This window comes from Carlito syrichta, unplaced genomic scaffold (genome assembly GCF_000164805.1).
Source record: "Carlito syrichta isolate Samal-C Ts95f unplaced genomic scaffold, Tarsius_syrichta-2.0.1 Scaffold287770, whole genome shotgun sequence".
Classification (NCBI taxonomy): Eukaryota; Metazoa; Chordata; class Mammalia; order Primates; family Tarsiidae; genus Carlito; species Carlito syrichta.
The window spans coordinates 304,666-329,731 of record NW_007231866.1 but is presented as its reverse complement, the minus strand read 5'-3'; the positions used below and the strand labels follow the sequence as shown (position 1 = coordinate 329,731).

At 39.6% G+C, this 25,066-nt stretch overlaps 1 protein-coding gene across 2 annotated transcripts in view; it reads left to right on the top strand.

The window, feature by feature from the left end:
• The first annotated feature begins 3,625 nt into the window (after positions 1–3,625).
• NCK1 (NCK adaptor protein 1) overlaps positions 3,626–25,066 on the top strand; it is a 31,049-nt gene continuing 9,608 nt past the window's right edge. The window contains exons 1-2 of one of the 2 annotated variants that reach the window (XM_008053003.2): positions 3,626–3,690; positions 9,585–9,828. In XM_008053003.2, coding sequence (XP_008051194.1) covers positions 9,603–9,828 — 226 coding nt within the window. In that variant the 5' untranslated portion in view covers positions 3,626–3,690; positions 9,585–9,602. Of the gene's footprint in view, positions 3,691–9,584; positions 9,829–12,445; positions 12,565–25,066 lie in introns of those variants that run through there. The other variant, XM_021709942.1, reaches the window with a different exon arrangement.

Below are 25,066 nucleotides of genomic sequence, written 5' to 3'. Positions count from 1 at the left end.
GTGAGTATTGCAGTAGGGAAGAGTCCAGTGCGAACTCTTTTGAAAGGTTGAGTGGACAAAGGAAAAGGCACCGAGTGGTTTTAAGGGGGTTGGTTCATGTGATGAGGCCATCTGAGTGTGTTAGTTGGTGCATGTATGGAGAAGGAGCAAACTCATCTTCATGGCAAGAGGTGGTGGTGCAAGTTAGTCCCGCCAGAGTTTGGTCCTTACACTCTTACCAGGACTGGGAACAAAAGTGAGTTATCTCTTTGTACTTCAAAACGTTGGCTCTCGGGTCCTTGAGATGATAGTTCTGAAGGGTAGAAGATTTATATCACAAGGAGACAGAGAAAAGATTTGTAATGGCAAGCTTTCTATAGTAAATGCTCTAAGAGAGTGTTCAGGGGAGTATCCCTAGGTTTTGGTTTGAACAAGCAGTAAGTTCTCCTGACAGTGTGGAACTTTCTCAGGCAAGGAACTTAAGGGGACCGGAGTTACCATCCTAGGAATGTGGCCTTGAGCTGTTAGAAACTGAGCTGGTGATTTGTTCAACTTTCTTAGAGTCTGTGTGGGGGGCAGGGGAGGTGGTGGACAAAATCATTTATGCTGAGTCTCCGTTGTTCATAGGCAAGACTGAGGCCTTGTTGAAAAGAGGACTCCGGGGACCTCAACTAGAGTCTGGTCAAAGAGAGTGTCTTTGTTTCAGATTACCTTCTGTGTTTTAGATTCCTGTCTTCATTCCTTTCTGGAGGGAGTTTTCTACATATTCTCTGGCTTCAGTGACCCCACTTCCTGGTTCATCCAGCTCGAAAGATTGGGTTCTCTTAGAGTTTCAGTCTCCCTTGTTGCTCAGTACTGGGCATGACTGTATTTATCTTCAGAGTGAAGTTGTGAGAGAAAAGAGAAAACTACTGGGTACTTTCCTCCCCTTTGCACCACCTGTTTTCCTTTTCTGCTTTCTTTCTGCAGAAAGACAGGTTTTCCCTGGGGGTCTTAATGTATGTGCCCTCTCTGCCATTGTGGCAGCACAATGGGACAGTGCTGGGAGAGAAATAAAGAGAAAAAAACCTTTCAGGGATTTAACGCATCCTCTCTGGCTTTCCAGAGCTTTCCCCCCTGTATAAAAAGTTCATTGATATAGTTTTAGATTCCACATTGCAAACAAATATTTAAGGAGCTCTTCCACTTGTCAAATTTTGGTATAGTGCCAAAAAAAAAAAATACACACAACTATCTGGAAAGACTTTCAAGATCTTCTTCCTTTTCCACCTACATATCTGGGGGACTGTTTCCTTCATATACTCCACCCAGAACAACATATTGCAGCACATTAAAGCACAGACAGATACGAGAATCTACTTGTTTTCTGTTAAGTCAAACATTAAAAAGATTTACAAAAAAAAATTAAAATAATGTCACTCTTTTTGCTAATGTTTTTGTTTTGGAAAATAAAATTATTTTCATAAAAATAAGTTAAAGTATGTTAGAGTAAATATTCTTTTTAATTTGATTAATAATAGCCTAATGTTTTCTCAGTTTTAATTTCTAACATGGTAAATACTGAGGGATATAACCTACATCAACCAAAGCTCTTTGTAGGGTCCTCAGTAATCTTTAAGTGGTGTAAAGGTGTCTTTGAGCCCTTTGGGGCTTTTAGTTTGAGACTTTTTTAGTTGAGACTCACTGATTTAGTAGGTTTTCGTGTACACTCCTTTTCTGTTCTTTAAGAGGCAGCATGGTAATTGAAATTAAGTGAACTCTGGGAGAGTGAAAAGTACATATTTGACTTCCAATTCCCACCAGTTATTTTCCAAGGTTGAAAAGCCATTTAACTTCATAGCCTCTGAATCATACAAAGATAATACTTTATAGGATTATTGTGAGAGAAATGTTAAGATAGTACCTGGATTATGGATTCCTGTCCAATCAGAGAGAGTAGTATAATTTAAGAAAATCTGAGGCCAGGCGTGGTGGCTCAAGCCTATAATCCCATCACCTTGGGAGGCCAAGGCGAGAGGATTGCCTGAGCCCAGGGATTCAAGACCAACCTGGGCAACTTGGTGAGACTTCGTCTCTACAATGTATAAAAAATTAACTGGGCGTGGTGGCACACAACTGTAGGAAGGCTAAGGCGGAAGGATTGCCTGAGCCTAACAGGTCAATGCTGCGGTGGCCGTGAGCATTCCGCTGCACTCCAGCCTGGGCGAGAGTGAGACTCTGACACCAAAAAAAAAAAAAAATCAACAGGCTTGGTGGCCTGTAATCCCAGCCCTTTGGGAGGCTGAGGCGAGAGGATTGCCTGAGCCCAGGGATTCGAGACCAGCCTGGACAACTTGGCAAGACCTTGTCTCTACACTAAAATAAAATAAAAAATTAGCCAAGTGTGGCAGTGCACACCTATAGTTCCGGCTACTTGGAAGGCTGAGGTGGAAGGATCACCTGAGCCCAACAGGTCAGTCGATGCTGGGCTGGCCTTGAGTGTGCCACTGTACTCCAGCCTGGGCGACAGAGTGAGACTCCAACTCAAAAAAAATAAAAAGGGAGGAAGGAAGGGAAAGGGGGAGAGAGAGAGAGAGAGAAATGAAAGGAAGAAAATAAATCTGTAGAACAGTAAATTTCATGTTGTCCTTAGTGGCATATTGTAATGATTGAGTTCTTTAATTCTCACTTGGATCCTATTCTTTGGATAACTGGATCAGAAAAGCCCAGGATCAGTTATTCTGCAGTTTGGGAATGAGATTGGAGGTGAATATGAGAAACAAACTGATGGCAGGAAATAAGTCTACAAGGAAGAGGCAAGCAGGGTGTGACTTCTGTAACCTAGGACTGATGCCGGGTCTGGAATCCATCATTTTGGTTTTAGAGCAAGGCAGGCAGTTAGTGGGGCATCAAAAGAGGCAGTTCAGACTCTGGAAGGGAAGTCCAACTCTTGATTTCAGGAAGGAATTGGTTGGACACTGGTTGGTGATGCTCTGGTTCAGGTGCCACATAATAGACACACAGACAAAAGGATGAGAATTCAGTTCTTCAAGCAAAAACACGGCTCCAGAGCACACGAGTGGAAATAGTATAAGTATAGTTGGGAACATGGACCTGCAGCTTTGGCAGGGGAAAACAGAAAATTAATTGACATCCTTTACAGTGAGTGCTCTGGGCTGGATGAAAGTACAGTGATCAGTTCGTATTTGTATAAGTTGTACTAAGCATGACTAAAAGAGCAAAAAAGAAATGGCTGTTAAAATGTGCATTCTGTTCTTGCTGTTTCAGAGTATGCATGAGATGGTACACTTACTTTATTTCCTGCTGTGGCCTCAATTTCTCTTGCAAGCATCTTATCTCACTGATTTTTGTGTTCAAAGATACGTCATTTTTCCTACTCCCTGGACTCTAAATTCAGAGTAGTTCTTTTATCTGGTGGTTAATTAAATAAATGGTCATCAAAGGAAAGTTCAGTTATAAGTTGGGATGGTTTTTTAGTCGGGATCTCACTCTGTTGTCCAGGCTGGAGTGCAGTGGCACAGTCTTGGCTTACCACAGCCTCAACTTCCTGGACTCAGATGATCCTTCTGCCTCAGCCTCCTGAGTATAGGACTACAGGCAGGTGCCACCACACTTGGCTAATTTTTTGATGTTTTTGTGGTTGATTAGACTGGTCTCAAACTCCTGACCTCAAGCAATCCTCCCACCTCCCAAAGTGCTGGGATTACAGGTGTGAGCCCATGTACCCAGTAGCATTCTTATTTCAGTGACTCCAACTCAAAGATACACTAATATAGTAGAAAAACAAAATTACATATGTTCAAGGCTGTTCATTGTAGCACTGTTTAAACAACCTGTTCTCCATCAATAAGGTCTGGTTGAAGAAACCGTGATACTTGTATAATGATGGAGCACTGCAGTTGTTTGAAGTATTAGGTATATTAGCAGAGAAGTCTTAGAGACTGCTATGGAATGATCTTCAGGGTATATTGTTAAACTAAAGATAAGAAAACTAAAGTGCCCCTCGCTCTGTGTGTGTGCATGTGTGCATGCATATGTGCATGTTGTGGGTAGAGATGAAAATTAGAATTTTTAATTATATATTTTCTTAAATACTTGCTCACAAAGAAACAATGGAAACATAAACCAAAAGAAATAGAGAAGGTAGGTATAAAAGCAGACCTCTGAATGTACGTCACTTGATAACTTGATAGCCTTGATAACTTGTATAGCCATCTACATGTTTTACGTAATTATGAACCGATTACATTTTTAAAAGGGAAAATAAATCTACAAAAAATAGAAACACATGAACCTAATGGTATATCCAGTTGGTGTCATAATCATGGAAGCATGTATTCTTTTTTCCTGTAAGGTTAATACAAGAGGAGACCCCAAAAATAAAACGAAATTATTTTTTGGAGGGCAGGCTTCTTGTAGTACCAGCTTCCCCTGCTAGGTAAGTGTTCTAGTAACCTATCAGCATCAGTGTACCCACTAGCGTTGTTATGAGAGCCTGTGTTGTGCTTCAGTGAATTCTTTTGGAGATTCTCTCAGCATGTGTGCCCATTTCTCGATGGGTAATATACGAGTGCACCTGCCCACACCATGCTGAGTGTCTGGTAGTTTTTGACCAAAAACGGCATGGCTGCTGTGCCCCACCCTCTCGAGTCGCCCAGTCTTGGCTGAGCAAAATTTTTTTTCTTTTGGTTCCGCCAGTGAAGAAAGTCCTCAGGGGAAGCATTTTGCTGATGTGGAAGAGGTGAATCAAAAAACAGCAGAAACACTAAAAGGCACTAAAATTGATGCGTGTTGAGCAGGGAAACTAGTGTCTTGATAGATCCATGGCATCCGATGGAGAGTGCTTTGAAGGTGACTGAAGTGTAAACATGTAAGAATAGACACGTCTTTTTTATAAATAAATTCCTGGGCTTTTTGAATCCCTACTTATGTATTAGAATAATCAAACTCCCTTTTAGAGCAATCACAGTTTCTGAAAGCAGGTAGAGCTAGCAGGTTACCGTCTTGTAAATATAATCAATACAGGCAGTGATGGTCGGTGACCAACAAAACCATTAGGTAAAGGCTCGATGAGGAGCTTTTATTATAATGAGTAAATCAGTTTAATGCTACTAAATCTACCATTCAGTGTTAACATTACTGAAAATGGTTCAGCCAGACATAGTGTACCTCCTAATATATGGCAGTGAAAAGTACACAAGAAAGAAGTATTCTTGCAGCAATAACAAAAGAACCTGGAAAAAGAAAAAGTACGGCCTCTGGAAATAATCACCACCAGTTCATAGGAGAGAGGGGAGACCGAGGGACACCATGAAGATGCACATTGGCCAAATCCACAAGTGGGAGATGCTTCAGGGCAAATCAAGCCAGTGTCCGCAGCCAACGCATGACATGGAACGAGTGAGGAAAAAGAAGGGTGTTAGCAGAGCCTGAGAGTCTGTTCGCCTAAGTGCGATGTGTGGACTCAGATTGGATTCCAGTCCAAAGAAGCCAGTCATGGCAAGATTTTTAAAAATACTCTCAGCAAAAATTGAACATTAATATTAGATAAAAGAAGCGTTGCCTGGATTCTTTACCTTAATAAAGAAACACATTTTCAGAAGAAGTGTTTTAAAAGATGTACTAATAACTGAATCTTAATAGAATTGATTTCTCTTGCATTCTTACGTATTTTATGCATTTAAAAACATAACTGAGTAGGGATTCTAAGTTGTACCACACTGCCAAAAGGAGAAGAGGGTCAGTGACGAAAAGAAACCCTTGACTGGTTAATTTTTGAAGGGTGTGGGTTTTTATCTGTTCTGAGTTACATCAAATCATAGGTTTCCAGTTCCCCCACCAGAACATGGGGGATAGATGAAGCACAAAGGCATAATATTGACAAAGTTGGGAGATAAGTACGGGGTTCATTGTACTATTTTTTACTTTGGTATATGTTAACATTCCCATAATCAAATTTAAGAGCATTACATGAAATTTTAGTTATTATACCAGTAGTGTAAATAAGATGCCTATTTTTGTGCTTTCTGGGGAGCGCTAGATAATATTGGTGGTATTTTGGCACCCTTGATAGGTAAAGGATGGCATTTCAATTTTAGTGTTCGTTTATTTCATTGTATAGGCATTCAGGATCTTTGGGAATACTTTTTGACCATCTGTGTTTTCTCTTCCATAATTATTCTTTGTCCTTTGTCAGTTTTTAAGATTTTTATCTTTTCTCATCTTTTTTATGAGCATTAATCGTATGGCGGGATTAAACACTTGAACATATGCCCGACTTTATTGGTAAATAAAGTTTACAAATTTATTCTTAGAGACAGGGTCTCACCCTGTCACCCATGCCAGAGCACAGTGGCACAGTTGTAGCTTACTGCAGACTTGAATTCCTGGGCTCAAGTGATCCTTCCTCCTTGGCCACCCAAAGTGCAGGAATTACAGAAGTGAGCCTCTGTGTCCAGCCAAGTTTGCTAGTCTATTTTTTTTTTTTTTTGAGTTGGAGTCTCACTTGGTTGCCCAGACTGGAGTGCAGTGGCCGCTCCCGGCCACCGCAGCCTCGACCTGCTGGGCTCCGGCGATCCTTCCGCCTCAGCCTTCTGAGCAGCCGGAACTACAGGCGCGCGCTACCACGCCGGCTGATTTTTTGATTTATTGTAGAGATGAGGTCTCGCTGCCCAGGTGGGCCTCGAACCCGCAAGCTCAGGCAATCCACTCACCTCAGCCTCCCAAAGGCGCAGGATTACAGGCTGAGCCACCGAACCTGGCTGTTTGCTAGTCTTTTAACTATGTTTTTGACGTCAGTAAGTACAGTATTATTACTGTAATCAGTAAGTACAGTATTATTACTGTACAGTAAGCACAGTAATAACTTCCCAAAGATGTACATGTCCTGGTTCCCAGAACCTATGAATGTATTACCTGACATAGTTAAAGGGACTATGCAGGTGTGATTAAATTAAGGACTTGTTTAGATGGGGAGATTATCCAGGATTATCTTTATGGGTCTAATGTGATTATAAGGGTCCTTACAGGAGGGAGGCAGAAGGGTCAAAGTGAGGAAAGGCGATGTGATGACCAAACTAAAGGTCAGAGTGAAAGCGCGATGCAGCCATGAGCCAAAGAGTAGGCTTCTGGAAGTTGGAAAAGGCAAGGAATGGATTCTCCATACTTCCTCTAGAAAGGAGTACAGCTCTGCTGACACCTCAACTTTAGCCCATAAGACCCACTTTGCACTTCTGACCTCCAGAACTGTAACATAATAAATTTGTGTTCTTTTAAGTTGCCGAGTTTATGGTAACTTGTTAAAGCAGCAATAGGTACTAATGTCGTTTGCTTACAGAAATTAAAAGTTTTTTCATTTTATAGTTTCTAACACTGGAAACATGGTAATAAAGGATTCCTTGTATCAAGTATGAAAATATGACTGGGCTCAGTGACTCAACCTGTAATCTCAGCACTCTGGGAGGCTGAGGCAACTGGATTGCCTGAGTCCGCAGATTTGAGACAAGCCCAGGCAACTTGGTGAGACCTCATCTCTACAATTAAAAAAAAAAAAAAATTAGCTGGGTGTGGTAGCAGGCACCTGTAGTTCTGGCTACTTGGAAGACTGAAGTGAAAGGATTCCTGGAGCCCAGCAGGTCGATGCTGGGGTGGCCATGAGCATGCCACTGCACTCCAGCCTGGGCGACAGACTCCAACTCAAAAAAAAGAAAATATTCTTGTTTTATTTCATTTTTATCTGTAAGTCTTTCATTGGTCTTATTTTAAATAAACTTTATTTAGAGATCATCATAGATCTGCATTCAATTGTAAGAAATCTTAGCACTTACTGAGAGGCCCAGTTTCCCCCATTGGTAACATCTAGTACAATACAGTATCGTACGATACAGTATCATAATCAGAATATTAGTATTGCTGTAGTCAAGAAATAGAGCCTTATCATTACTACAAGAATTCCTTGTATTGCCCTTTGTTGGCCAGACCCACTTCCCTCCTGTTCCCACTGCCCATTTAGCCCCTGGCAACCCTTAATCTGTTTATCATTTCTGTATTTTGTCATTTCAAGGAAGTTGTGTAAATACAGTTGTTTAATATATCACCTTGGGGATTGACTGTTTTCCAGATGGGGATTCATTTAGGCCGTTTGTGTATCAGTCTTTTATTCCTTTTTGGTATGGATATACCACAGTTTGTTTCACCATTTGCCCGTTAAAGCACATCGTGGTTTCCAGTTTTTGACTTAGACCTAAAGTTGCTGTAAACATTCCTGTAAAAGTTTTAGTCTTTGTTAAGTTTTCATTTCTCTGGAATAAATACCCAGGAATGCAGTTGCTGGGTAGTATGGTAGTTTCTTGTAAACTGTAAACGATTGTGCAGAGTATTCATAGCATTTTACCTTCTCATTAACAATATATGAATGATCCACTTTCAGCTTACCCTTGTCAGCATTTGATATTATCACTTATTTATTTTAACCATTCTGATAGGTGTATGTAATGACATCTAAATGTGATTTTAATTTGCATTTCCTTAATAGCTAATGGTGATGAATACCTTTTCATGTGCTTATTTACCATCTTCACAGTGAACACCTGTCTTTTGCTCATTTTCTGATTGGATTTGTTTTTCTGCTGTTTGTTCTATTTTTCTAACTGCTCAGACTCATGAATTTTTAGAAGTTTCTAAACCATATGGGTTTTTTTTTTGTTGTTTTGTTTTTTTGTTTTTTGAGTTGAAGTCTCACTCTTGCACAGGCTGGAGGACAGAGACGTGCTCACAGCTACTGTAGCCTCGACCTGTTGGGTTTAGGCAATCCTTCTGCCTCGGCCTTCCAAGTAGCTGGAGCTATAGGCGTGTGCCACCATACTAGACTAATTTTTGTATTTGTTGTAGAGACGAGATCTAGCTAAGTTGCCCATACTGATCTCGAGCCCCTGGGCTCAGGCCATCCTATCACTTCTGCATCCCAAAGTGCTGGGATTACAAGGGTGAGCCACCACACGCAACCTAAACATGCATTTTTTTAAAAAGCTGTCTTTTTATTATAGTTGTCAGAGAGTATAGTAGGATATCAGTTATATGAATTCTAGAAACAATCTTTATGGCCTTGCATTTGATTGGTTTTTGCATGTTCCATTTGTATTATTTTGTTGGAAATTATATTCTTTATATGTCTATAAAATAAACTTACTAGTTTTATATCAATTTTCTGTCCTTGATAATGTTTTTGTCTCTTTGATTGTTTTATTACTGAGATAAATGTGTTAAAAGTTGTCCTCTGTGGTCACGGATTCATCAGTTTCTCCTTGTGGTTCATTTATTTTGGAGCTATGTTATAGGTGCATATAAATTTAGATCTTGAATATATTGAGTAGAGCCTTTGTAATCATATAGTAAACTTTATTGTTAGTAATGGTTTTTGCCCTGAGTTATTTTGTGTGGTATTAATATAACAGCGCTAATTTCTTTAAATTAATATTTGTCTTGTATTTTTTCCATATTTTTACTTTCAATCTTTTAGTGCCCTTAGATTTTTTTAGGTATGTTTCTTTCTGAAAAGCGTATAAACCACTACTTCAACCTTAAAAATATTTTGTATGTGTTTACAGTGGTGAAACTGCAGAAAGATGGCAGAAGAAGTTGTGGTGGTCGCCAAATTTGATTATGTGGCCCAACAAGAACAAGAATTGGACATCAAGAAGAATGAGAGATTATGGCTTCTGGATGATTCCAAGTCCTGGTGGCGAGTTCGAAACTCTCTGAATAAAACAGGTTTTGTGCCTTCTAACTATGTGGAAAGGAAAAACAGTGCTCGGAAAGCTTCTATTGTAAAAAATCTGAAGGATACCTTAGGTAAGATGTTTTGTGTTAAAAGGAAAAGCACCTTTTAAAAAATGGATTCTGGAGCTTAGTTCTTTGTAGAGAATTTTGGCAGCAGTGTACAGAAGTGACTTGAAGGCTTGGCATTTCAGCTAGGCGAGGTAAGTATGATTTACAGCAGGGGTTTGAGCCTAGAGACCAGTGAAGTTTGTGTTGCCAAGCTATTTCTGTACATCTAAGCCCACATCAGAGGTCAAGCCAGAATGGTGCTGATGAGTAGAACTAACTCTGACCTTCTGATAGGGGTTCCTTGAACCATGAAGTGCCTGTTGGAGTTTGTCTTACATACAGAATTATTCCTTGTCATCAAGGTGACTTATTTTACATAGCACATTGCTGAATTTTAACATCTTATGGCTTACAATTTAACTTCACTTTAAAAACAATCCCTTAGTTTGTTCTTCTGTTTGATAAGTTTTAAACCGTAAATCATTGTTGTACATTAGCACCTACAGAACTGATTTCTTTTTTATTTTGCTTCTCTTTTTTTTCCCCCCTTCTTTGTTTCTTTCTTTCTCTTACTATAAAGTTTTTTATTTTTATTTTTACAGGCCCTCCAGTAGGGCCTGAGCTTCACACTGAGAGGAAATATGCACTGATGAGGACTGGCCTCTTCTTCTTTTTTTTTTTTTTTTAATTAGACTCTCCTTAGCTGACAGGAAGGAATTGGGAGGGACAGAATTTCAATTTTGTTGTTCAGACAAATAAGCTGTTTGTCTAATGGTTCTTTGTCTATATGTAGAAGAAAAGTAAAGTTTCTCCTTGCAAAGACAGTTTGGGAAGTATATAGCCTGATTGTCAAGTATAAAATAGTGACATACTGCTCTATATTCGTTTTTCTTTATTTTTTTCAAGTCAGAGTCTTACTCTGTCTCTCAGGCTGAATGCAGTGGTCTGATGACAGCTGCCTCAGCCTCAGCCTCCTAGGATCCTGTGATCCCTTCCCCTCAGCCTCCCAAGTAGTTGGGTCTACAGGCATGCACCACTGTGCCTGGCTTTTTTTTTTAATTTGTAGAGTTGAGGTCTCACTGTGCTGCCCAGGCTGATCTTGAATTCCTGGACTCAAGTCACCCTCTTGCCTCCATCTCCCAAAGGGCTGGGATTACAGGCCTGAGCCACTGTGCCTGGCCTGGTTTTCCTTCTTGGTCATAGTTTTTTTAGAGAGGGGATTTTGCTGTGTCGCCTAGGCTGGTCTTGAACTCCTGGGCTCAAGCAGTCTTCCCGCTGGCTGATTGCTGGGACTATAGCCATGTGCAGCTTAGTTTTTATTTCTTGAATAATGTTTCTTTTCCACATTACTGTTATTTTAGACTAGAATTTTAAAAAATTATCAGCAATAGAAAACAGCAAAAACTAAAATGTAAGATTCAATTCAAAGTAAGATATATAAAGTGATAGATGATTACTTTCTGACCCAAAAATATCTTCAGTGTTCTAAAGGTAATTTAATACATGTAGTCACAGTGACATATAACTACTAAAGTGACTTTTTTCAGATTTTAAAGTTTTACAAGTAAGACCATTCTTTTTCATTTTGAAATGGAAAACAAACCAGAGAGAGATTTTCCTTGAGTAGCTGAAGAGACCAGAGTTAGAATCAGAAATGCATCTGGTTTTGTAAGTACTGGACATTTATTTAAGGAATGCTGATTAGAGTTATTGGGGGAAATTAAGATCGTTTTGCTTAAGAAAGTTTGCCTCCTAGTGACGAATGCCTCCTAGTGACGAAGCGAGAGCTAGGGCATACCTAGACAGACTTTTTTGTTGTTGTTTTTTAAAACGAAATTTGGCAGCAATTAATGAAAGATAGTGAGTAAACTAATATCATAAAGCCAAGAGGGAAAAAAATCCCAATTTTAGATATTATTGTATAGATAGTTATAATAATTATTTTTATTATTTGTTAATTCTCCTAGGAAACCCTCCATACTATATTCTGATTTTATTGAGACAATTTTCTTAAGGTTTTATCTCTATGTAAGTCTTAGGAAATCTTTGTTAACATTTTTTTTTTAATTTAGAAAACAGGATTCATTGAGAGAACAGAAAAGCTCCCACAGTGGTAGAGGACCCGAGGGGGTTGCCAGAAATCTCTGTTAACTTTATTACTATGTTACAGTTCTTGCTACCTATATGCCAGGGCTCTTAGAAACGTTGTTTTACGTTAGCAGTCTGTAGTTAGCCTGTATAATAATGTAAATCCAGCTTTTGCATCAGACAACCCTTTTCATTTTTCTCAGACCTTCTGCCCCCCTTTTTGGTAACTTAAATGTCTCAGGTAATGAATGGATTTGTTTCACCATGATTATGCTGTTGGAGACATTGTTTGAAAGTTAACAAGTTAAAAGAGAAAAGAAAGGATGGATGTATGAATATATTTTTAACTACTACAAAATGTATGTTCTTTAAAACTGCTTCCAAAGTAAGTCTTAAGAGCTCACATTTTTGGCCATCATGATTTACTCGTTTTACAAGTTCTGTTATAGTTTAGTGGGGAAAAGTTTTGGAAAGAGAAAAAGCCTCTGAAAAACTTTCTACTGCCTGGGTGTGGCCCAGATCACATGGACTGGGTGTGGGAAGTTTCAGTGTTGCAGCACAGACCAGGAAATTCACTCAGCATTATCCTGAGCTGTGTTAACATACTGGCAAAAGAAAACACGGAATTTGTATTCAAAATGGATTGGTTAAACGTCTTTAAAGATATTTTCAGTAAGTTAATCTATTTCTTTTTTTTCCCCCGAAGTTTTTGAATTAGATTTTTCGTTTTTGTGAATTTAAAGGAAAACTATGGAGGGAACTTGGTAGATTTACACAAGCTGCTACATTATGTTGTTTATAAAATAGAAGCTAAATGATTGATGATAGATCAAATAATGAAAGTTTTGACTTGGTGAGGAAAATAATTTCAGGATGTATTTATCACAGACATTTGAAGTGAATTAAATAAATTGTAAATATATTTAAAACGGGGAAAAGGTTAGGTGAGCAAATTCTTTCGTCTTTGACCTTTGATTAACATAGTATCTTTTTACTACTTTTTACTTAGATTATAGAGGATTCGTATAAAGATAACCTTTAATAAAAGCACGACTAATAATTTTTTTATTTAGTCATTGGAGGATTGCTAGAAATTGCTGTTTTGGTGAATGTGAGATTTGATATTTTGAAATGAATTCTGAGAACAGCATGATACGAAGAGGAAAATAAAAAGTGAATTCTTGAACTGTTACTCAGTTCAGATCATGAAGTAATACTAATATTAATTTGGAAGAGCTTAATCTGTGTATCTGCTGGTATCCTTTTTATGATCTTACCATAGTGAACTTGATTTGATCTCCTTGAACATTTGCTTGGTGTTTTTTAGAAAAATGAACAGAGGAATTATTATAAAAGTCTGTTATGCACATGGAGCCTAAGGAAACAAAGATAAACCTGACAAGGGTTTCTAGGGAAAAGGCCATAACAGAAAAGGAGTAAGTACTTTGTTGAAAAAGAATGTCGCAGTAATTGTAGTATGGGAACGCAGCTGTTTCTTCAGTTAGCCTTGGAGGTTTAGTGACTTCCACTAAATTATGTCTTTTCTGTTTAGTTTTTGGGGAGTTATTAAAATATCAGATCTTTGCATTTTCTGGGTTAGTTTTCCTTTTAAAGAACTATTAGTTTATTTTTTCATTTATCAACACATTTTTTATTGTAAGCCAGGCAAAAATCATAGCATGAAAAACTAATACTCTCACAGATCTTACTTTTTGGTGAGGAGACAGATGATGGTTATTATTTATTAATAATATAGTGGATTTCATATCGAGATTTGGTCATAAGTGATGTCGACCATAAATCAACCAGAAATGGTATTAAAGGTATGTGAAAAGAATAACATTGATACAGTGATTCAACGTATATAGTACAGTGACAAATTATCATTCTCTGTACTGAGTTTTAGGAAGTTGATAGTTAATCTTAAATACATTTGTAGAATGAGAGTCAAGATTTGAGATTTGCAACCAAAATACTCGTTTCTTCAATCGCTGCAGCACCCCAAAGTTTTTATTTGTTTTGCCAGGCAGCTTTTCATAGTAGAGACAGGTTGTCCATCTGCCTACCCCTTGAACAGACTTAAAAAGTAGAGGTAACAGGATATGTGCTTCTTGTGTGGTAGCCAAAATACCCTTGAAAACAAAAATTGCATAGTGGATCTTTCCATATATTTGCATTTAGAATTCCTTATTTCTGTTCCCAGATATGCCATTTACTAGCCATATTGCCTGTGATATATAATTAACATTTTCCTGATTGTTTTGTTCCTTATTTGTAAAAGAGAGGGTTGGGCAAGACTGGATGATTCTGGAATGCCCCTTCTAACCCACAAGTTGTACAGTTGTGGTAATAAACAACTAAGCACTTCCAGTCATGTCATAGGAAATGGAGGAAACCAATGAGGGAGAGATTGCTTTTGATGAACTAAGAGCTTGAGAGCAGAATGTCACACTTCACTAGGGAGCAAGGAGAAGCCGTTATTCTTTTTTGGGCTCCTTTCTCTTGAACATTTACTCCATGGTTTATGTGAAGGAGAGGTAACATGCTTAAAGTAAGGAAAGCCTAATGCTGGCAGCAGTGACTAATAATAAAAACATTGGGTTCAGAAATATACTGGGAAGCTAAAAATCAAGAGAGAAATAAGCAAGGTGAGTAGGAGCAGACAATGTGATCACTGCATTCAGTTTTGTTGTTGTTGTTGTTTTGAATTGGAGTCTCACTCTGTTACCCAGACTGGAGTGCAGTGGCCGCTCCTGGCCACTCACTGCAACCTCGACCTGCTGGGCTCTGGCGATCCTTCCGCCTCAGCCTTCCGAGTAGCTGAAACTACAGGCATGTGCAGTACCACGCCTGGCTAATTTTTTTTGATTTATTGTAAAGATGAGGTTTCGCCAACCGCCCAGGCGGGTCTCGAACCTGTGGGCTCAGGCAATCCACTCACCTCAGCCTCCCAAAGCGTGGGATTATAGTCTGAGCCACCGAGCCCGGCTTCAGTTTTAAAAAAGAATTGTAAAGATTGGTGAGAAACTAGCCTGTCAGCAGTTGACATGAGTAAAAGTCTTAGTAAGAATGGTAATGTTACAATGACCATTTGTATACCTAACCCACGTCTTTAAAATAAAAAAAAAAAGACAGAGCCGGGCTCGGTGGCTTAACCTGTAATCCCACGCCTTTGGGAGACTGAGGTGAGTGGATTGCCTGAGCCAGCAGGTTCGAGACCCGCCTGGACAGCGAGACCTCATCTCTACAATAAATCAAAAAAAAAAAAAAAATCAGCCAGGCGTGGTAGCGCGTGCCTGTAATTCCGGCTGCTCTGAAGGCTGAGGCGGAAGGACCGCCAGAGCCCAGCAGGCGAGGCTGCGGTGGCCCGGAGCGGCCACTGCACTCCAGTCTGGGCGACTGAGTGAGACTCCAACTCAAAAAACACAACAAAACAAAAACAGTGGTAAGGTGAGGCACTGAAGTCTCAACACAGTCCATGGTGGCATTGATTCAAGTCTGTGAGGTGCTCAGGTGAAGGGATGCAATAACACCCTTATGTTTGTGTCGGCCAGGTGAAATGCAATGTAGTTTATCCATTTGGGATGGATGTTCTTTAGCAGTGGTGTTGAGAAACTTGGATGTTCCCAAGTGCTGGCATCCAGTATATCAAGGATTTGGAAACCAAGTTACATAAGGGATGGTTATGGAGACGAAGATTTGCCTCAGGAAGATGACAAGTGTCACATAAAGAAATAATGTTCATGATGCTTAACTGGGTTCTTAAAAATGCTTGAGGAGTTAATAATGCCTTGTTTTGATTAAGAAACAGTGCTGCCGGAGCAGAGAAGTGAGGTCGCAGTACCAGTATCGGTACCAGTAGTTAGCAGTGAGGGAAAGCTTGGAAGTTATACTAACACTTAAAAAAATTTTTTTAAACAAAGCTAACAAAAAAATGACTGCCTCAGAATTGTATACCTTCTTAGTGTGTAGGTCTGAGCATTTCCTTCCCAACCCACAGCCAGGTCCAGCTATGTAGTGCAATGATAAAGGTTTACATAATTTTCAAAATTAAATACCAGAAGCAACTTAGAAGATGGGAAAGCAACAGCTACCATTGGTTGAGTGCCTGCTATGTGCTGTGTATTGTACTAAGTGCTTTAAGTGGAGGTGATCAAGTCATGAGAACAGAGTCCTTGTGAACGGGACCAGTGCCCTTTGAAAGGAGGCCCAGGGCAGCTTGTTTGCCTCTTTGTTCATGTGAGGACTCAGCAAGAAGGGATCATACTCACTTTTTAAAATACTTTTCAAGAACTTTTTGAGGCAGGTGCTTACCACACCCCAACTTTCACAGAAAAGGCAATTGGAGTTTAAAAAAGTTAAATAGGCCAAGCATAGTGGCTTATGTCTATAATCCTAGTACTTGGGAAGGCTGAGGCAGGAGGACTGCTCGAGCCCAGGAGTGTGAGACCAGCCTAGGCAACATAGCAAGACCTCATCTCTACAGTAAAATAAAAACAAAAATAAGCCAAGGTGTGATTACTCATACCTGTATTCCCAGCTACTTGAGAGACTGAGGCAGAAGGAATACCCGGGCCCAGGAGGTAGAGGCTGCAGTGAGCTGTGATCATACACTGCAGCCTGGGTGGCAGAGGGAGACCCCGACTCTAAATGATTGCATGAACGAACACATGCATTCATACATAAATACGTATGTACATGACCAAGATCGCACAGACAGTAGCAAGACTGAAATGTATGCATATGTCTTTCATTAAAGTTTTTGGAGCGTTTATGACTAACGAGTGCAGAAAGAGTTAGAGTCAGGGATGCAGTGGACAGAAGGGCTGACGCAAAAAGGCCTAATGGAGGTCGGAGGACTGTGATGTGCGGTGAGGCTGAGAAGTGCTGTGGTCTGGATGTCTGTGGCCTTCCCCCAGATCCACAGGTTGAACCCCAGTCGCCGTTGTGGTGGCGTTAAGAGGTGAGACATGGGAGGTGGAGGGGATCGGGTCATGAGAACGGAGTCCTTGGGAATGGTACAGTGCCCTTTGAAAGGAAGCCCAGGGCAGCTGGCTCATTTGCCTCTTCCTTCGTGGGAGGATTCAGCAAGAAGACATCATTTGGGAGGATTGGGCTCTCCCCAGACAGAACCTGCCGGGGCCTTGATCTTGGGGTTTCCCATCTCCACGACTGCGAGAAATACACGTCTGTTGTTTATTCATTACCTGGCTTATGGTATTTGTTGTTTTAGCAGCCTGAATGAACTAAGACAGAAAGAATTCACAAAAGAAAACACATTGATCTGAGAGAGACTTTTATGAAAGGATCTAATCATTGCTGCTGATAACATATTTGAGAAGCTAAGAAGTACTAATACTTTATGTTTGTATAACTTTGTAAAGTATTTGTTAAATCTACTTTTATTGATAGGAAATTTTCTAGCGATAGAAACAAAGGACGATAAACAGGCCCTTTGAAAAGAATTGTAAACAGGGGAATAATACAACCTACCAATTATGCATACATTTGTTTGGTCATTCACATGATAAACATTAATAGGACACTTCACATGGACCATGCATGGGGATGAAGAGGTGATTTAAAATCTGGTGTTTGAGCTGGGCTCGGTGGCTCAGCCTGTAATCCCGGCACTTTGGGAGGCTGAGGTGAGTGGATTGCCTGAGCCTGTGGGTTCGAGATCCCACCTGGGCTACTTGGCGAGACCTCATCTCTACAATAAATCAAAAAATTAGCTGGGCATAGTTGTGCATACCTGCAGTTCAGCTGCTTGGAAGACTGAGGCGGAAGGATCGCCCGAGCCCAGCAGGTCGAGGCTGCGGCGGCCGGGAGCAGCCACTGCACTCCAGTCTGGGCGACGGAGTGAGACTCCAACTCAAAAACAAATAAAATAAAATAAAATCTGGTGTTTGAGCTCAAGGAAGCGAATATTGGTAAACAGTTTTAGGCATTATGATAAAAATATTTACAAAGGAGGAATATGTCAACTGTATTTAAGAAGAGATAGAATGCTAGGTGTGATGGCTCATGCCTGTGATCCCAGCACTTTGGGAGACGGAGATGAAAGGATTGCCTGAACTCAGGGGTTCGAGACCAGCCTGAGCAATGTGGTGAGACCTCATCTCTATAATAAATTAAAAACATTAGCCAGGCATGGTGGTGCATGCCTGTGGTTCCAGCTACCTGGAAGGCTGAGGCAGAAGAATTGTCTGAGGCCAGCTGGTTGCAGCTACAATGGCCATAAGCGTGCCACCACATTCCAGTCTGGGTGACAGTGAGACTCCAACTCAAAGAGAGAGAGAGAGAGAGAGAGAGGGAAGTCTTCAGTGAGGGGCTGCCCGGACTGAGTCTTGAAAAGTGAGGATGGAGCCTTGAAAGAACCTGGGTTTTGGTAGCCCCGAGGCGCTCCATACTGCGTTAGTTATATTAATAGCATCAGAGTGTTAGGGAGAACCGGAGATGAGGTTGAAGACTTACTCACAAAAGAGATTGTGGAGAATTTTGAATGACAGAAGGCAAATATTCTAAGCTTATGTTCTTCCCTTAAAATATGAGAGGGGACCCACAGAAACCCAGAATTTATCTATTTTTTGAGTTGGAGTCTCACCCTGTCACCCAGGCTAGAATGCAGTGGCATGCTCGTAGGTACTGCCTCCTTGACCTGCTGGGCTTAGGAGCTCCTTCCGCCTCAACCTTCCAAGTAGCTGGAACTACAGGAATGTGCCACCAAGCCTGGCTAATTTTTTGATTTATTGTAGAGATGAGTTTTTGCCAAGTTTCCCAGGCTGGTCTCAAATCCGTGGGCTCAGGCAGTCCTCTCTCCTTAACCTTCCAAAGTGCTGGGATTACAGCTGGGAATTTATTTATAGAAAATCGCATATTTATTCTTGCATGTTTAAAATGCACATTTAAACTTCAGTCACCTTCAAAGTATTCTCTGGTTGATGCAATACACCTATCGAGATGTTTTTTCCACTGCTCAAAGCAGGTTTTGACCTCATCAATTTTGATGCCTTTTAGTGTGTCATCATTTTTTTGTTTCACCTCATCCACATCAGCAAAATGTTTACTTTTGAGGACTTTTTTTTTAATCAGGGAAACAACAAAAGTTGCTAGGAGTGAGATCAGGAGCTTGGGGTGGGGAGGAGTTATGCGATTTTAGGTCGAAAACTGCTAAACACTCAATGCAGTGTGGACAGGTGCTTTGTCATGGTGTAAGAACCAGTCACCTGTCAGCCACAACTCGGGATGTTTCTTCCGCAAATCATGATACAACCTTCTCAAGACTTCATATAAGGGCAACCCCCTTGGGTATCCTCCTGCTGTGGGAGCTTTTCTGTCCTCTCAATGAATCCCGCTTTCTCACCAAAAAAAAAAACAACAACAACTAACTTTGGTAGACCATTTGATCTGGAAGAACAAGTTCCAAGTGTACTACAAGGGTCCTGCCCTCCAAAAGATAATTCTGGTTTTTGAGGGGGGGGTCCTCCCTCATATTACTGACCTCTAAGATTAAAATAGGTTGTTCTTGGTGTTTTTCTCACTTGGGACTTTAATTTTGGGGTCTTTCCAAAAATTCCTCATTCTATTTTTGGCAGAATAAAAGTAGGTAGATGTTACCTTTTTCTTTTTCTTTTTTTTCTTTTTATTTGAGTTGGAGTCTCACTCTGTCACCCAGGCTGGAGTGCCATGGCATACTCATGGCCACCCCAGCTCCGGTGATTCTTCCACCTCAAACTTCCAAGTAGCCAGAATTACAGGCTTGCTTTACGATGCCCGGATAATTTTGTTGTTGTTGTTGTAGAGACAGGGTTTCGCCAAGTTGCCCGTGCTAGTCTCAAGCCCGCAGGCTTAGCCAGTCCACTCGCCCCGGCCTTCCAAAATGCTAGGATTACAGCCGGAGTTTCTGAGCCCAGCTGATACTATCTTTTTCAGAATGAAAAAATTATTTTGAAACTCGTCTATTTTCAGGTTTAAACTTTTTTTGTATTTGCATGTATCAGTATTCAGTTTTACTCAGTGTAACACATTGGGAATCTACTATGTACACAGTTCTGTATGGTCTAGGAAATGCCAAAGGCCAGTGAGACGGAGCATCCTTTCTGGAAGCTTATGCCGTAGTAGACACGCTTCAAAGGCCAATATGTGAAAAAGTATAATGTGGGTACCCTAGGGGGACAAGGTACTAGTGTGTTTTAAAAAGGAGAGCTTGCATATCATTGGGGATGGGAAATGAAGATGTTGACATGGAGTGGGTTGATTAATAAAATGATAGTTGTTACTTGAAGTGCATAGGGATTTTTATGCAAGGGGAAGGCACTTTAATGCAGTTTTAGGAAGAAACTAGCAAATAAGGTAAATTAAGTCACAAAAGTGGAAAGAAACATCTTTTCAGGAGCCTTCAAGTAGTCTATTTTTATTAAAACTTAGAGTCATTTTGGTGCAGGGCCTTATGCAGAGGTGCTTTTATTTAATATTTATTATATATACTGTGCTGCTCCTTTGCATTATTTAGTTCATTTCTCACACTCTTATGAGATAAATGGCATTTTCTCTATTTCTAAGCTCAGAAGAGCTTGCTCAGGATCCCAGGGTTAGTAAGTGGTAGAGCTGAGATGTGAACCCAAAGACAGGTTCAAGGTCTGTGCTTTTTTTCAGTAGTCTATTACCATAAACCCGGAAAGAAAGCCTGAGGACACTCTAGAAAGGACCATAGCTTCTAGGTAGAGTCGTTCTCTTAAGTTGACAGGCAAAGAAGAGCCACTGTTGGCCTCTGAGGTAGGTGCAGTGTCGTGCGATTGCAGTTGTTTTCATAGCCAGATTAGACTGGTTGATATGGGTGATGGGTTAAATGAAGGAGAGATTGGATTAGAACGTTAGTTTAGAGGGCCGTGAAAACTCGAGTACCATATTGACAGGCCTGAGCTAGAGTGATCATACTGGGAATGAAGTGTGTTGTCAGTAGATAAAGATGATTCTGAAGATTTGATACAGGACTCTCAAAATTCTTTTATGAGGTAAATGCACATTAATGTAAAAGTAACCATTTCAAAATGTACAGTTCAGTGGTATTGAGTGCATACACAGTGTTGTGCAGCCATCCCATCTGTTTAATTTCAAAGCATTTTTTCACCCCAAAAGGAAACTATATACCCACTAAGTAGTTACTACTCATCAGCCCTTGGCAGACATGAATCTGTTTTCTGTCTCTGGATTTACCTGTTCTGAATATTTCTTATAAGTGAATCATATAACATGTGACCTTTGTGTCTGCTTTCTTTCACTTAGCATAATGTTGTCAAGGTTTATTCATGTAGTGTATATATCAGCACTTCATTCTTTTTATGGCTGAACAATATTCCATTGGATATACCACATTTTGTTTGTTCTTTCATTTGTTGATGTCAGACATTTGGGTTGTTTACAAATTTCAGTTATTACTACTAGTGTTGCTGTATCGTCAGGTTTTTTTGGCTGTATGCCTGGGAGTGGAATTGTTGGATCATACTGTAATTCTGTTTTACTTTTTTGAAGAACCGTCAAACAGTTTTTCATGTTTGTTGTACCATTTTACATTCCATCCAGCATTTTAAGAGGCATTCAGTTTGTCCACATTCTGGGCTTTTTTTTGGTTTTTGTTTTTTTGAGTCAGAGTCTCACTCTGTCCCCAGTGGTGTGCAGTGGCATGTTCATGGCCACCATAGCCTTGACCTGCTGGGTTCAGGTGATCCTTCCACCTCAGCCTTCCAGGTAGCTGGAACCACAGGCATGTGCCACCATGCCTGGCTAATTTTTTATTTATTTATCGTAGAGATGAGGTCTCACCAAGTTGCCCAGGCTGGTCTTGAATCCCTGGACTCAGGCAGTCCTCTCGCTTCCGCCTCCCAAAGTGCTTGGATGATAGGCGTGAGCCACTGCACCCGACTGATTTCTCTACATTCTTGCCAACTCCTCTTTCTCTTCTCTTTCTTTTTAAGAAGCAGCCATCCTAGAGAGTGAGGTAGTACCTCCCTATGGTTTTGATTTAAATTTCCTTAATAATTAATGATGTTGAGCATCTTTGCAAATCTGTCTATTGGCCACTGGTATGTCTTCATTGGAAAAATGTTTATTCAAGTCCTTTGCCCATTTTTTAATCGGTTGGTTTGTCGTCATGTTCTAAGAGTTGCTTAATATTATGGATACTAGACTCTTACCAGAATTATGATTTGTAAATATTCTCTTCTAATTCTATAGATTGCCTTTTCACTTTCTTGATAGTGTTGTGTACACAGATGTTTTCGATTTTACTGAAGTACAATCGATCTTGTTTTTTGGTTGCTTGTGCTTTTGACATTGACATCTAAGAATCCATTGCTAAATTGAAGGTCATGAATTTTTACTCCTATGTTTTCTTATAAAATTTTTATGATTTTTTTTCTCTCAAATTTGGGTCATTGATCCATTTTGAGTTAATTTTTGTATATGATGTGAAGTAGGAGTCCTACTTCATTCTCTTCTGTGTGGATATTCATTTCTTTCAGTACCATTTGTTGAAGAGACTATTCATTTCTCCCATTAAATGGTCTTGGCACCCTTGACGAAAATCAGTTGACTGTAGATGTATGGGTTTATTTTAGGATTCTTAATTCTGTTTCTTTCTAATTCTTACTTCTGTTGGTCTATATGTTTGTCCTCATCCCAGTACCACACTGTTTTGATTACTGTGGCTTTGTAGTAAGTTTTGAAATTGGAAAGGATGAATACTTCCACTTTATTTTCCTTTTTCATGATGTTTTGGTTATGTGAAGTTCTTTGCAGTTCTGTGTGAATTTTAGGGTCAGCTTTTCCATTTCTGCAAAAAAAACAAAAAAGCAGAACTCAAAAAGACCCAAAACTCTTGAACTTTAATAAGGATTGCATTGAATCTGTGGATTGCTTTGAATAGTATTGCCATCTAACACGGAATGTCTTTCCGTTCATTTAGGCCTTCTTTAATTTATTTCAGCAGTGTTTTGTAGTGTTTGGTACATAAGTCTTATACTTCCGTGGTTAAATTTACTCGCATGTACTTCATTCTTCTTAATGCTATTATAAATAGAATTGTTTTCTTAACTTCTTCTTTGGACTGTTCATTGTTAGTGTGGAAATACAACTGATTTCTTGTGTTTATCTTGTGTCTTGCAACTTTGCTGAGTTTGTTTTAGCAGTTTGTACGTATGTGGATTCTTTAGGATTTTCTACTTATAAGATTATATCATCTGTGGATAAGATCATTTCTTCTTCCTTTTCAGTTTGGATGCCTTTTATTTCTTTTTCTTTTTTTCCCCCCTGCCTAATTATTCTGCCTAGCACTTCGAATACAGTGTTGAATAGAAATGGTGAAACAAGGCATCCTTATCTTTGTCTTGTTCCTGATCTTAGGCATAATGGTTTGCTTTTCACCACTGACTGATTTTAGCAATGGGTTTTTCACAAATGCCCCTTATTATGTTGAGGAAATCCCGAATCCTGGTTTGCTCAGTGCTTTTATCATGAAATGGTTTTGGATTTTGTCCAGTGCTTTTTTTTTTGCATCAATTGAAATGATCATGTGTTTTTTTTTCCCTTTGTTTTACTAATGTGGTGTATTACATTGATTTTCATTTGTTGAATCAAACTACCTTTGCATAATTCCTACTGTGTCATGACATATAATCCCTTAATATGCTAATATTAATATTAATAGTTTTCTACTACAGGTGATCCTTACTTTTTACAGATTCTGTATTTGTAAGTTCACTTACTTGCTAAAATTTGTCAGCCCCAAATTGACACGTGTAGTGCTTTTTGTAGACATGTGCCATGGAGCAAAAAATTGGAGTTGCTTAATGTGCACACCCCGAGTTAAGGTGATGCTCCGCCTTCTTGTCTCAGCTCTTATGCTGTGAACAAGTATCCCCTTTGCCTGTTTAGTGCTGTGTTTTTTGCGTTTTTCTGCTTTCTGTTGTTGATTTTACCGTTTAAAATGGCCCCAGGCATAGACAGTGTTGAAGTGTTTTCTAGTGTTCCCAAACATGAGAAAGCTGAGACTTGCCTTTTGGAAAGTATGTTACATAAGCTTCATTCAGGCATGAGTTATGGTGATGTTAGTTGTGAATTCAGTTATTTATATTAAAGTGTCTTTAAAAAGAAACATCCATAAAACAAGGTTGTAGTGATTGACACAAATATGATTCAAGGTTAATTTAACCCTGTGGTTCATCTAGGATAAGTGGTTCAATATTTGCTAATTCTGGATTCATGGTAAGCTTATAGAACATAGCTACTGTAAATAATGAGAATAGACTGAATCTTGTTGAGGATTTTGCGTGTGTAAGTGATAGTAGTTTTCTTGTGGTGGCTTTGGTATTCAGAGTAATGTTGTCCTCATTGAATGAGTTAGTATGCATTCTCTCCTCTTCTGTTTGAGAAGCAGAAACTTTGGTGTTAATTCTTCTTTAACTGCTCGATAGAATTTACCAGCGAAACCTTCTGGTCCTGGGCCTTTTTTGTTCAGACATTTTTGATTACCAGTTCAATCTTTTACTTGTTATAGGTCTGTTCAAATTTTCTGTTTGTTCCGAGTCAATTTTGGTATCAATAATTTGTGTGCTTTTTGCTAAAATTTATTTGTAAGCCCTAAAAGCCTTTTTCATCTAGGTTAACTAATTTGTTGGCATATAGTTGCTTATAGTTCTCTCTCTCTCTCTGTCTATTTTGCTAATTTTCAAGTTTGCTGATACTTTCAAATAACCAAGTTTTTTTTATTGATTCCTTCTGTTGTTTTTCTCTTCTGTATATCTCTGCTCAGATTTTTATTGTTTCCTTTTTTCTACTAGCTTTGTGTTTAGTTTTTTTCTAGTTACATTTTGTAAATTTAAGTTGTTGATTTGATTTGTTTTTGTTGTTATTTGTTTTGTTTTGTTTTTTGAGTTGGAGTCTTACTCTGTCACCCAGACTAGAGTGCAGTGGCCGCTCCCAGCCACCGCAGCCTCGACCTGCTGGGCTCCGGTGATCCTTGCGCCTTAGCTTTCCAAGTAGCTGAAACTACAGGTGTGCTCTACCACGCCCGGCTAATTTTTGATTTTATTGTAGAGATGAGGTCTCGCCAAGTTGCCCAGGCGGGTCTCGAACCCGTGGGCTCAGGCAATCCACTCACCTCAGCCTCCCAAAG